At 35.8% G+C, this 14,861-nt stretch overlaps 1 protein-coding gene across 1 annotated transcript in view; it reads left to right on the plus strand.

Annotated features, from left to right (window-relative positions):
• LOC131433949 (uncharacterized) overlaps positions 1 to 4,678 on the plus strand; it is a 77,188-nt gene extending 72,510 nt beyond the window's left edge. The window contains exons 2-4 of the mRNA XM_058600569.1: positions 3,949 to 4,179; positions 4,342 to 4,514; positions 4,578 to 4,678. Of these exons, the coding sequence (XP_058456552.1) occupies positions 3,949 to 4,179; positions 4,342 to 4,514; positions 4,578 to 4,678 (505 nt within the window). The remainder of the gene's footprint in view (positions 1 to 3,948; positions 4,180 to 4,341; positions 4,515 to 4,577) is intronic.
• The last annotated feature ends 10,183 nt before the right edge of the window (positions 4,679 to 14,861 follow it).

The following is a 14,861-nucleotide window of genomic DNA, read 5'->3' on the forward strand; positions in this document are numbered from 1 at the left end:
CCCTGAACGCTATTGAATGGTTTTGAGATCGAAAGTTTACTTTTTGCGTTATACGAAGTTTCATGTCAAAATTTTCAGTTTTTTGACAGTATCTATCACAATTGACCTTGAAAACAGAATATATTTTCAGACTTAGATTCCGCACGGTAATACCTATCCAACAAGCCATAGATTGTTAAAATCCGTCCATTTTTAACGGAGATATTGAAATTTTTGTGTGAACGACTTTTTCCCCTATTCCAGCAGTAGAAGTTTTGAGCGCTGTCTGCCAAAGAAATATTTGGGAGCAACATAAAACACAATTTTTTTATACTGTTACATACATTTGTTTCTAAGGACCCAAAAGACTGTGACAGTATGATATTTTGCCTCGGACCGATTTTAGCACGGTTCGTTTTTGGCAACACAATCGTTCGAATATGCCATATGTAAACCAGATCATGGCATAATTTTCGAGTTGAAAGCAATTCCATAATTATATTGTTTTAAACTACTTACAGCAATAAATGCTGGAAGAACAAAACAGCCTTATACCATTCGAATCAGTTCGTCGATTTTTTCACTCAATTTTTTTTCGGAGATGACTCAACCGTTTTCTACAAACTCAGGTTTATATGAAAAGTCGTATACTCCCAAACAAGGTTCCTGAATTACGTTTGGTTCCGACCTCTGGTTCCGGAACTACAGGATGACATGTGAAACGAAATTAAAACTGTGTAACTCATTTTGCTCGTAAATGGTTGAACCGATCTAAGATTCAAATGAAATCTAAGAATCATCTAAGATAAAAAGAAAAGTTTTAAGATTCTATAAAACATCTTGTTTTTCAGTCAGATCCAACTTCTGGTTTCGGAGATACAGGGTGATTAGTATAAAGATGTCTATTTCACATAAATTAATCAGCTTTATCGGGTTAGCAGATTTAAATAGTCGATAACCAAATAAACTTATTTCATTTTTGGTTGCATTTAGTTTTTGTTTCGGAAGGCACCCAAAAATTTAATTCGCACCAAGATTCCTCAAAGATGTCTACATTGATTTTCAAACATTTTGAATCAAATGTGAACTATACAGCTACTCAGGTGAATTTGTCTGACTTTGGCTACACCGAATTTCGAATTCCGGTTCCAGTATCGAATCGTTTCTCAAAGCTCAATCGTTTTCTCAAAAAAAGTCAAATCGAATTTCAGAAACAAAAGTTCAAATTAAAATAAATCAAATTTTATCCAATTCTGACTTCCGATTCTGGAATTGTAGGATGATGAATTTTTAAAATTCAAAGCGATATAGAAGATGACAATCCCGAATAGCTTTTAAAGTTGGACTCAAAAATATTGCAATTTATTTGTCATATGGCCATACGAATCGGTTTGGGTTATGCTGGTTCCTGAATACCGGCTCTGGAAGTACCTTAAATTATCCTAAACTCTAAAGTGGAAATTACTTCAACATATCATGGAATGTTTAATCGATTCTTACACTTTTAGATTAAAATTCGATCCGATTTGCAGTTTCGACATAACAGAGTAATGAGTGATTAAAATCTCGAATTGCCACTCAAAACGACGGACATTAGAATAATGTCATGAAAACTGAAACACCGAAGAATATTAATGCAAAAAAACACATGCGGATTGATAAAGAAAAGGTATCATCTCACTGCTAGGTGGATTAAGCACGTTTTCTTTCACGAAGTTGGTTCGAAAAAAGTTCTCGTTATTTGGGATTTGGTTCATAAAAAAGAGTTACGTAAATCAAATGCTTCGTAAATGATGCTTTGGGTCCCATTATTGTACTAACTAATGCAGTTTTGTATTTAATGAACTACACTATTTATCGGCTTCAAAATTAATAATTTTGAAAGAAAAATACGAAAAATATTTCTCTTCAAATCCATAAAAAAAACGTGCTTAATCCACCTATGTTAGCATGATACCTTTTTTTTATCATCCGCATGTGTTTTTTGCATGAATATTCTTCGGGGTTTTAGCTCTCTAAACGCGTAATAATCGATTGAACATTCCATGAGACATCGAAATATGTCCCACTTCAGAATTTACGGTTATTTACGGTACTACCAGAACCGGTATTCAGGAACCAGCATAATCAAAAACGATTCGTATGGCCATAAATTAATATGACGAATGAATTGCAATAGTCCAACTTTGAAGTCTTTTTTGGATTGTTATCTTCTATATTGGCATGAATTTTAAAAACTCATCACCCTGTAACTCCAGAATCGGATAAAATTCATTAATTTTGTATGGGACCATAAATCTTTATATTTGAATTTTTGTTTTTGAAATTCGATTTGGCCTTTTTTGAGACAATGATTGAGGCAAAAATCTCCAAATAACTAGGGGTACGTGCCACTTGAGCCAATTAGTTCTGATTCATGATTGAAAATCAGTGTAGACATCTTTCAGAAATCGTAGTGCGAATAAAATTGTTGGATACCTTCCGAATCGAAAACTGAATACCGCTAAAATGTTTTATAGGATCTTAAGACCTTTCATTTTAATCTTCTATGGTTCCTGGATTTCATTTGAATCTTGGATCAGTTTAGTCATCTACGAGTAAAATGAGTAACACTATTTTAATTTCGTTTTACATATCATCGTGTAGTTCTGGAACCAACAGTCGAATCCAAACGTAATTCAGAAACCTTGTATGGGAGCATACGACTTTTCATATGAATCTGAGTTTGTGGAACACGGTTGAGCCATCTCCGAGAAAATTGTGTGAAATTATTTATCACACACACATTTGCTGATCTCGACGAACTGATTCAAATGGTATATGGGTGTTATGTTCTTCCAGCATTTATTGCTGTAAGTAGTTTAAATCAATATAATTATGGAATTGCTTTCAACTCGAAAATACTGCCATCATTTAGTTTACATATATCATATATCAGTCTTTTTGTTACTTAGAAACAATTGTATAAAGAATCGTGTTCCACATTGCTCTGCTCTACTACTGGAATAAAGCGAAAAGTCGCTTACACAATAATATCGATATCTCCGTTAAAAATGGACGGATTTTGACAATCTATAGCTTGTTGGATAGCTATTACCGTGCGGAATCTAAGTCTAAAATAAAATTTTGTTTTCAAGATCTGGGTGACGGGGAGACCTTACATTTGCGACTAGTTTGATCAAAATCGACCCAGCCATCTCTGAGATCTCGACCTCATTGTTGACAACACACACACGGACATTTGCTCAGTTCGTCGAGCTGAATCGATTTGTATATGACACTCGGCCCTCCGGGCATCGGAAAATTTTTCTACAGTTTGAGCGAATTCTATACCTATTTTTTGTATTTATAAAAAAAGGTAAAACAGTACGATAACAAGAAAGTTTTTTTTCGGATTTTAACTTCAAAAAATATGACCAAAATGTCGATAAGACTTTGTTTAGTACTTCTGATTAAGACGCCGAACAAAAACTAATTCTATTGCCTTATTCATTAATAGAACAGAAATCTTTGCATTCTTTCGTTTGAGTATTAATTGTACTCGTTGCATTTTTCAGAACTGTTTGTTTCACTTTTAAATAAATACTAAAATACTTCCGGAGAAGGAAATTATAAATAATCGCCGCGAAGAAATTCTGCCACCTCATTCCATGAAACAAACAAACAACCACCCCCAACACTGTTGTGAGACTTGTGTTCCATCCCATCACTTCCTACTTCCCACTTGAAATCACTCGTCGGCTGGCGAAAAGGGTGAAGCACACACGAAACAAAAAAAAAACAAAATCAATAAACGACAACCTCCTGGCGACAATCTGTCGCTCACCGGTTCCGTTACTTACCTCTGTACTGGTCCTGCCATTATAGCAGTGACGTAAAAAAAACACCCTATGCAGTTGGTAAACACCCCATCCTAGACCGTTTCCCACACGTAACTCTTTGCTTTATTGTATTTATTTTTCCACCCAGCTGCCGCAGTACTGGTGAATGGTTTACCTTGCCCCATCCGGCTGCTGCACCACCTTCATCTGCATCTACTCGACGCGTCGTTCAGAGGACCGGCCTCCTCGGTTCAGCCAGGAATGCACTGATCGCAGTGGAACTAGGGGTTGTTTGCATTGTGTCGTACTGCACCTCCTCTTATCTTAGCCTCTCCTCGCTAAGCTCGCGCAGAAAAGCCATGTCTGTTAGTCCGTACTTGTACGTACAACGGCACATATATAAATAGTACAAACCAGACCAGAGCGGATAGACAGATTGGAGGTTTTTGCAATTGCGCTGCACTCACACTCAGTTCTTCCGCATACACGAACTAATAAGTGACAACGACCTACCCCAATCGCATTCGAATTGCCATTGCAGCTGGTGCCGACGACGAATGGCGGTGCGGTGGTGCTCGTCCACAAACCTGACCACGGGATTTGATTCCCTCGGTTCCCCAGGCGTCCTTGTTCTATGCAGTTATGCAACGGTGGCACAGCTGCCACATCTAGACTGCATTGTTCTAAGGATCAGCTATGGATGCCTGGCAGAGAGTTTCGTCTAGTGTCACGCACATCCGTCGGTACGCTTAACGGACCAATCGATGAAACCATCAGGGGGCTTTGGAATGGATCGTCCGGAACTGCAGCAAAAACTTCCGCTTCCAACCGTCAACGGCGATGAGCCGTGGCTGTTCATGTGGCAGATGCACGCATGATGGGTCAGTCGCACAGTGAAGCTGCACGGTGTGAATATGACTCTGAAACGAACTGATCGATTTGCTTACTAACGGGTTGAGATCTTTTCATGCGTGAACAAAAATGGATAAAGGGATTCCCTTGAGACACTGTTTAACTAACAGATCATGTAACTAATTAAGAGTAATCACGCTGATATTGGCTGTTCGATTGGTTAGCATACCGGGGTGTTGTGTGTGTTTTATTATCATAATATGCCGAATTTGTTGGTGTACAATGTAAAAAAAAACCTTTGTTCCGTAAGAGACGACAGTTTAGACATTGCACTTCGGTTCAAGCATGCAACATGTTTTGCACGTAGCATCAAAATTAGGTCTACTTACCAGTTTATGTTGAATTGATATGTCGCGTGACTGTGAGTAGTTCATCATAAACTGACTCTCTAATCAGTCGAAGTAGAAACTTAAAAACAAATAAAACTGACTATATGCACTAAGTACAAAGGGTGTAGCCGGGTTTTCATATAAAAACTGCCCCCAAACAGAACAAAAATTAATATACGCTGTTTGAAAGGGTTTATATTGGAAATGATTTTCCCAAAATTTTAACCCTTTAACTGCCATATTGGTGGAGTTAGGGTGGTTCTTCTGATTTTCATTTTATCAAAATTTTTCAAAAACCTCTTTAGCAAAAAAATTGGAAAAAATCACGAATATTTTAGGAATTATGGGAAACCTTTCTGATTTTTTTCAGAATTTTTCAAAATGTATTTCATGTGAAAAAAAATGTTCAAAATTTTCGAATTTTTTTTTCGTTGCTCTTACCACATTTTGGTACCACTTTAGATTTTACATAAAAAATAAATCATTTATGAGTACATTACGCTGTATTTTTTTCAGATTTTATTCAGAAAAAAAATAAATCATTCGGAAAAGCATGCGTCTCCATCAAATTGTCATCATCCGATGGAGACGCATGGTATTTAGTTCTAAAATCATATATCACATGCCCTTAGAACTAAATACCATGCGTTTCCATCTACAATTTGAGCTTGAGTATTGATGTATTTAATAATGCTAAAAAAATTTTATCCCTTATGTTATTTACACACGCCCGCACGCCTAGGTTGATTTACCAAGCAACGATGTAGGTAATGCATTAGTGAACATGTGTGGCAGGGGACGGATGTAATTCGTTTCTAATATCAACATCTTGCGGGATATTCTGGAGGTTTCGAAGTATGCTATTAGCAGTCCTAAGATCCAAAAAGAACGTATTAATTCGCATCGTCGATTTTCTATACAAACAACATGTTCATTAAAACTTAATATATCCAGTTTTGTCGTGAATACGACTTACTTTACTATGGGGTGCCTTTTCAAAATTTACCCTCTGAGAGAGTGATAAGTTTTTGATCGTGAATATCTCTTGTTGTATCTAACGAATCAACATAATTTTTGCTACATGCCATCGGAAATATGATCACAATTTTATGATAAAATTTTCAGTTGTGTGACATAATCTCAAATAGTTCAAAATTAAACTTTTCTGAAATGTTTGGTATAAACGAGTATCAAAGAGGATAATTCATATGGCGCGTTTGCCTTTCTCGTATTTTGAAAGCTCATAGCTCAGTGATCTGTGGAAGGATTTATATAATCTAACTACCAATAGAATCGAAATTTTTCAACTTAAACGTGTATAGCAAGAGCATTGAAGTATTTCAATAGTACACTATTGAAAAACCTATCTCATTTGACCCATGTCAACACCAGCCAATCAGAACGCGTTCTGAGGAAGAGAAGAAAATAGCTGCTGCTGTACAACAAATCGTTCAAGAAAAATGTTTCCAAAAGTGGTGAATATCGTAGTGAGTTCCTCAATTTGGTCCTTCTGAATGCTAGAAACGAATCCCTACAGCATATTGATAGTCTCTTTCAATAAATTATGCAAATCCGAAATGAAATAATCGACATTGAAATTCTATATGCGGCTATTTTTATAGCCGTTAGGACCGCCCATTAGTGAAAAAGCTACAAACGAAATCACATAAAAGGAAATCTCTTAACAAAAATTGAATCAGTTTGGATTCTATCGCCACTGCGAGCAGATGTGTTTTGTGTCGTCTGCACAGCTAGTTTCGCTTTCGACAAGAGCGATTACGTCACAGCTGCCAGTCATTTCGATGGATGAAAAAGCAACGTTGGAGAGCATTATAAAAAATCAGCCGTTCTAATGGCTCTAAAATTTTTCTAAAGAACTATTAGGATTTGTTTTTCGCAAATCGCAGGTAATTATCCTCAGTTTAGTGCAAATCAAGAACAATTTGGTTAGATTTGTGCACTTTTCGCTGTGTGAAATTCACAGTAATCGAGATCAAGTGAAGCCTTTTTTTGAGAAAAATGTTCCGAGTTTAATATCGTAGAGAATTCCGCAATTTGACCCTTCTGAATGCTGGAAATTAATCCCTACAGCATATTGATAGTTTTTTTCAAAAAATTTTGCAAATCCGAAATGAAATAATCGACATAAAAATTCTGTATGCGGCTATTTTTATAGCCGTTAGGACCGCCCATTAGTGGAAAAGCTACAAACGAAATCAAATAAAAGGAAATCTCTTAACAAAAATTGAATCAGTTTGGATTCTATCGCCACTGCGAGCAGATGTGTTTTGTGTCGTCTGCACAGCCAGTTTCGCTTTCGACAAGAGCGATTACGTCACAGCTGCCAGTCATTTCGATGGATGAAAAAGCAACGTTGGAGAGCATTATAAAAAATCAGCCGTTCTAATGGCTCTAAAATTTTTCTAAAGAACTATTAGGATTTGTTTTTCGCAAATCGCAGGTAATTATCCTCAGTTTAGTGCAAATCAAGAACAATTTGGTTAGATTTGTGCACTTTTCGCTGTGTGAAATTCACAGTAATCGAGATCAAGTGAAGCCTTTTTTTGAGAAAAATGTTCCGAGTTTAATATCGTAGAGAATTCCGCAATTTGACCCTTCTGAATGCTGGAAATTAATCCCTACAGCATATTGATAGTTTTTTTCAAAAAATTTTGCAAATCCGAAATGAAATAATCGACATAAAAATTCTGTATGCGGCTATTTTTATAGCCGTTAGGACCGCCCATTAGTGGAAAAGCTACAAACGAAATCAAATAAAAGGAAATCTCTTAACAAAAATTGAATCAGTTTGGATTCTATCGCCACTGCGAGCAGATGTGTTTTGTGTCGTCTGCACAGCCAGTTTCGCTTTCGACAAGAGCGATTACGTCACAGCTGCCAGTCATTTCGATGGATGAAAAAGCAACGTTGGAGAGCATTATAAAAAATCAGCCGTTCTAATGGCTCTAAAATTTTTCTAAAGAACTATTAGGATTTGTTTTTCGCAAATCGCAGGTAATTATCCTCAGTTTAGTGCAAATCAAGAACAATTTGGTTAGATTTGTGCACTTTTCGCTGTGTGAAATTCACAGTAATCGAGATCAAGTGAAGCCTTTTTTTGAGAAAAATGTTCCGAGTTTAATATCGTAGAGAATTCCGCAATTTGACCCTTCTGAATGCTGGAAATTAATCCCTACAGCATATTGATAGTTTTTTTCAAAAAATTTTGCAAATCCGAAATGAAATAATCGACATAAAAATTCTGTATGCGGCTATTTTTATAGCCGTTAGGACCGCCCATTAGTGGAAAAGCTACAAACGAAATCAAATAAAAGGAAATCTCTTAACAAAAATTGAATCAGTTTGGATTCTATCGCCACTGCGAGCAGATGTGTTTTGTGTCGTCTGCACAGCCAGTTTCGCTTTCGACAAGAGCGATTACGTCACAGCTGCCAGTCATTTCGATGGATGAAAAAGCAACGTTGGAGAGCATTATAAAAAATCAGCCGTTCTAATGGCTCTAAAATTTTTCTAAAGAACTATTAGGATTTGTTTTTCGCAAATCGCAGGTAATTATCCTCAGTTTAGTGCAAATCAAGAACAATTTGGTTAGATTTGTGCACTTTTCGCTGTGTGAAATTCACAGTAATCGAGATCAAGTGAAGCCTTTTTTTGAGAAAAATGTTCCGAGTTTAATATCGTAGAGAATTCCGCAATTTGACCCTTCTGAATGCTGGAAATTAATCCCTACAGCATATTGATAGTTTTTTTCAAAAAATTTTGCAAATCCGAAATGAAATAATCGACATAAAAATTCTGTATGCGGCTATTTTTATAGCCGTTAGGACCGCCCATTAGTGGAAAAGCTACAAACGAAATCAAATAAAAGGAAATCTCTTAACAAAAATTGAATCAGTTTGGATTCTATCGCCACTGCGAGCAGATGTGTTTTGTGTCGTCTGCACAGCCAGTTTCGCTTTCGACAAGAGCGATTACGTCACAGCTGCCAGTCATTTCGATGGATGAAAAAGCAACGTTGGAGAGCATTATAAAAAATCAGCCGTTCTAATGGCTCTAAAATTTTTCTAAAGAACTATTAGGATTTGTTTTTCGCAAATCGCAGGTAATTATCCTCAGTTTAGTGCAAATCAAGAACAATTTGGTTAGATTTGTGCACTTTTCGCTGTGTGAAATTCACAGTAATCGAGATCAAGTGAAGCCTTTTTTTGAGAAAAATGTTCCGAGTTTAATATCGTAGAGAATTCCGCAATTTGACCCTTCTGAATGCTGGAAATTAATCCCTACAGCATATTGATAGTTTTTTTCAAAAAATTTTGCAAATCCGAAATGAAATAATCGACATAAAAATTCTGTATGCGGCTATTTTTATAGCCGTTAGGACCGCCCATTAGTGGAAAAGCTACAAACGAAATCAAATAAAAGGAAATCTCTTAACAAAAATTGAATCAGTTTGGATTCTATCGCCACTGCGAGCAGATGTGTTTTGTGTCGTCTGCACAGCCAGTTTCGCTTTCGACAAGAGCGATTACGTCACAGCTGCCAGTCATTTCGATGGATGAAAAAGCAACGTTGGAGAGCATTATAAAAAATCAGCCGTTCTAATGGCTCTAAAATTTTTCTAAAGAACTATTAGGATTTGTTTTTCGCAAATCGCAGGTAATTATCCTCAGTTTAGTGCAAATCAAGAACAATTTGGTTAGATTTGTGCACTTTTCGCTGTGTGAAATTCACAGTAATCGAGATCAAGTGAAGCCTTTTTTTGAGAAAAATGTTCCGAGTTTAATATCGTAGAGAATTCCGCAATTTGACCCTTCTGAATGCTGGAAATTAATCCCTACAGCATATTGATAGTTTTTTTCAAAAAATTTTGCAAATCCGAAATGAAATAATCGACATAAAAATTCTGTATGCGGCTATTTTTATAGCCGTTAGGACCGCCCATTAGTGAAAATGCTACAAACGAAATCACGTAAAAGAAAGCTCCTAACAAAAATCTAATCAGTTTGGATTCTATCGCCAATGCGAGCAGATGTATTTTGTGCCGTTTGCAAAGCTAGTTTCGCTTCCGATAAGAGTGATTACGTCACAGCTGCCAGTCATTTCGATGGATGAATAAGCATCGTTGGAAAGCATTATAAAAAATCAGCCGTTCTAATGGCTCTAAAAGTTTTCTGAAGAACTATTAGGATGTGTTGTTCGCAAATCGAAAGAAAATATCCTCAGTTTAGTGCAAATGTAGAACAGTTTGGTTAGATTCTTGCACTTTTCGCTGTGTGAAATTCACAGTAATCGAGATCAAGTGAAGCCTTCTTTGTTTTTGCGAAAAATGTGGAAAAGGGGAATGCTTGCATAATTCATACAATTGATCAACTATTTGATATTCGGAAGTGTTAAGGAACATGTCATTTGTTTTCGTATTCACGACATCCAGTTATGTCTCTGACATTACCCACCCGCCTTTTTTTGCTGAAGCGAACCCCTTTATTAAACAGTTTCGGAAAATCGTACTGTTTTATTATTCTAAAGGCATGTGATATATGATTTTAGAACTAAATACCATGCGTCTCCATCGGATGATTACAATTTGATGGAGACGCATGCTTTTCCGAATAATTTATTATTTTAAGGTCTGATACTATACCCGTCCACATTTTTTAAAAATCTGAAAAAAATACAGCGTAATGTACTCATAAATGATTTATTTTTTATGTAAAATCTAGAGTGGTACCAAAATTGCAAGCGCGATTAAAAAAATTCGAAAATTTTGAACATTTTTTTCACATGAAATACATTTTGAAAAGTTCTAAAAAACATCAGAAAGGTTTCCCATAATTCCTAAAATATTCGTGATTTTTTCCAATTTTCTGCTGAAGAGGTCTTTGAAAAATTGTAATAAAATGAAAATCAGAAGAACCACCCTAACTTCACCAATATGGCAGTTAAAGGGTTAAAATTTTGAGAAAATCATCTCCAATATAAACCCTTTCAAACAGCGTATATCAATTTTTGTTCTGTTTGGGGGCAGTTTTTATATGGAAACCCGGCTACACCCTTTAGGGTTTACTTTATACTCCTACATTACCGCAAAAAAAAACCTATTTGATTGAATCATCAAAATCTGTTCATTGAGTTTTGCAAAACAGTGATTAAAATTTGACTTATTGATAGTTGTTTTCATTTATAGAGTAGTGAAATTTGTTCAAATCTATGCCCCATTTTAAAATATTACATAATTTGAATTTGTTTTGCATTGAAGACAAAATCATGTCAAGTAGTATAATAATTGCAATGCAAAGAGCTTAAGGGGCGGGTAGGTTCTAACACTTTTGGAAAATCGTTTATTTTTTTTCTTTATATAACTTATATAACCCTCCAACTTTTCTTTATATTTTCTTATAGTAAAACATTTCAAGTATATTCTGTAAAAATTTTCAAGCCTATTGGTACGAGACTCTGGAAGTTATGGACCTTCATCTATGTTTATCCCATATTTGATTATTTTTTCTAAATAATTTCAAAATGAACCAAAAAATTAAATTAAAAAAAATCAGGGTTTCGATATTTTTTTTGTGATAATTTTTATTTTAAAGCTCTTTTTAAAACCTACAGAATGATGGCTATCCCATCCGCTGAAACAGTTTACAGGTGCATGCAAATGATCAAGTTCTTCTCGTTGTAATTCGGAAACCGTTCATCGTACAAAAAATGGCGTCCAGGAAGAAGTTGTAGGGAATCAATAGGGCACACTAAAAAAATATATACACTGAAAAACATTTGATTTTTTTCTCAATTATTTTAAAATGAACCAAAAAAATTAAATTAAAAAAATAAGGGTTTCGATTTTTTTCGATAATTTTTATTTAAAAGCTCTTATTAAAACCTACTGATTGAAGGCTATCCCATCCGTGCCTTTTGAAAAATGAAGAAGTTACAGCTAAAAAAATTTACAGATATATTAGAAATTTCAAGTTCTCGTTAAAAGATAATCATTTAAACAGTGGAATATTATTCTACAGGCTAAATGCAATAGATTTGTCCATAATACCCTTTTTTTCTAAAAGTAGCTGTTCTTGAGATACTTGGATATTTAATTATATCACCATTTTTTATATTTCCATGAACTGTTTATTTGCTTGCTATATCTACAATTATTACATGTACATGAATAATTCTTAATCATATTTAAGGTTTTAAGTTTTTGAAAATTGTATGAGTACTACGTGCATCGTCATTCGAATACAGTCTTGTGACGATTGTGGTTTCTGAAATCGGAACAGAAGAATGGTATTTCTGTGTACCTGGAATCATTTTGGTATCCTTATAAATACTACTCCACTCGGTCACACCGCGTTCATATTCTTATTGTGATCAGAGATGTCTATCTCATCTGTGTGACGAAGAGCAAGCAAAATTTCTCCTCTCGCACTGACAACTTCAACGAGAGCTCTTCTCTTTCACATTTATACACCATTGTTGTATAAAGTGTGCACGCATCATGAGTGCGTTTGTTTATTTCCTTTTACCTCTTCCACTGAATCGCACCAAAGTGCTAGAGCATTAGCTAATAAATTCTCTGAGGTGGATGCAGATACTTTCACAGAGGTGTACACGCCGGTGAGCACTCTGCTGTATGGTTTGCGTAGAAGAAGCGTGGACACGCAAAATCAGCAAAACAAAAAAAATTAATGGTAAAATTTTCGGTTTTCCTTGCAAATTTTTCATAGCAAGGCCAGATCTACTCTCTATTAATTGAAGTTCACAGAAGTGTTCGCTCACCATCACGCGCCAGTAGTCACTTGCGTGTATTTAGACGAGAGCGCGTGTGAGCGATTGATGCGAAGAGAATGTGTTTCACTCGCGCCAGCTGCTTTAACCACAAGCACACACTCAAATGCTGTCTATTCGACACTGAGAAGAAGTGCGCTTTCCTCTTTGTGCGGTGCTTCGTTTTTTTGCATCCTCGGTGTGGACAAGAATCTGACTCCAGCGTGTATCACTCTGGTGAAATGCCATCTCTGATTGTGATACGTGACAAAAAGATATGGTCGTGAATGCATCTCGACGTCTCTGCTCTGCCCATTCATATAATTGTTTTGCAATTGTGGTTGGGTGTTCATGTCGTTTAGCCAAGCTTTCACGTCGTGCCATTCGCTTTAAATTACCCCCGAATGCATCACATGGTCCTTTACCATGAGAAGTTGCAAAAAAATGCCACTCAGCATCAATGTTATACAGGGATTTAAATTTATAGAGACTTCTTTTGATTCTCTTTTATAAATTTCAAACGGATGAATTATTGCTCCAATAGTGGCTTTGAACAGCATCTTGAAGCACAAATGAAAAATTTTCTGAAAAATCACAAATAATTACAATTTCAATTGTCTTTAAATTAGATTTTGCCTTTTTAAGAAAATCAGATTGCTGATCATGAGTCACAAGTTTTTCTAATTTTTCGCAAAAATATACTGCAAATTCTCCTACTGGTTTGACAAATTTCTCTAGATCACATCTGTCAGTAGAAACCCATTGTCAAATCACGTTCCTCGAAATTGTCTAAAACGCTTCGCTCCAGATCTTGTGTCGCTGGACAACTTTTGCATTCACGGAGGTAGCAGGATCTTTTTGATGAGTCACATAATAGCTTTTTTAAATAATAATTCTTATCATCATACTTGAAGTATTTTTCAACAGCATGAATCATTAATGAAACATTCTCATGGATTGTGCAATCACATATGTTATGTGAACCAGAACTTCCAAGCAACTTGCAGTGTTTTGGTCTCAATGCTGCAAATGTACTAAATCTAATATTTCGATCTGGAAATTCCTCCTTATAACCCAAATAAATTTCTTTCAATGATGAATAAAGCAATCGTTTTTGTTTGCGTTCACACTTACCATTCATTTTGACTGTGACGCAATCTCTTGATCCCGGCATTACTCTGCTGACGTCATCGCTGTTGAAATATTAAAGCACCTCGTCTTCTATCGTTTCGTTCCTGCTGCGTCCCGTTTGTTTCTTGGCATTTTTTTCGTCCACCGATTCTCTTGCCTCCGACACAATGTATTTGTTTGTCTTGAATTGGGTGGCTATTTTCTCCTTTGACCACGAGTTTGGCAAGACTGACAACGCACTTTTTCATTCCTAGTGCAATCAGGCTTAGCAAACTGCTCTATCATTTTAGTAATCACTTCATCCAACTCGGCTGCTTTCGTTTTGAGTAATTCTTGATCTTCTTCATCCACCGGGAACCCGATTTTTTTTAATTTAATTTTTTTTTTGAAATTATTGAGAACAAATATCAAATTTTTTTTCAGTATGTATTTTTTAAAGTGCCCTATCGATTCCCTACAACTTCTTCCTGAACGCCATTTTTGTACAATTAAAGGTTTCCGAGTTACAACGATTTGAAAAAGGCAATTTTTGTGCAATGCAAAAATACATACGCCTTTTTAAAAATCAGTCGTGAGTCGGATGGACCTCTCCATCGGTTCAAAACTTATGGTTTGCCATACTGCAAAGTTTCATTTCTGGAATTGCTCAGATGGAAAGACCGATTCGACTTAAGACTGATGTTTAAAAAAGGGCGTATGTATTTTTGTATACACTTGGAAATCGCTCACTCTTAAGAAAATATACTCTATGCAAAAAGTTGACTTTTCCAAAAATCAGATAACCAACCGAAAAACTTTTTTGTCGTCCACTATATGAAGGTGAGACATTTTTATCAAACACCAAACACAGTGGTGTGCTTCGTTCGTAAAGGCTGTGTTGTGTTTTCTTCTCCCGCATGTACGT

This window comes from Malaya genurostris, chromosome 3 (assembly GCF_030247185.1).
Source record: "Malaya genurostris strain Urasoe2022 chromosome 3, Malgen_1.1, whole genome shotgun sequence".
NCBI classification, from domain to species: domain Eukaryota; kingdom Metazoa; phylum Arthropoda; class Insecta; order Diptera; family Culicidae; genus Malaya; species Malaya genurostris.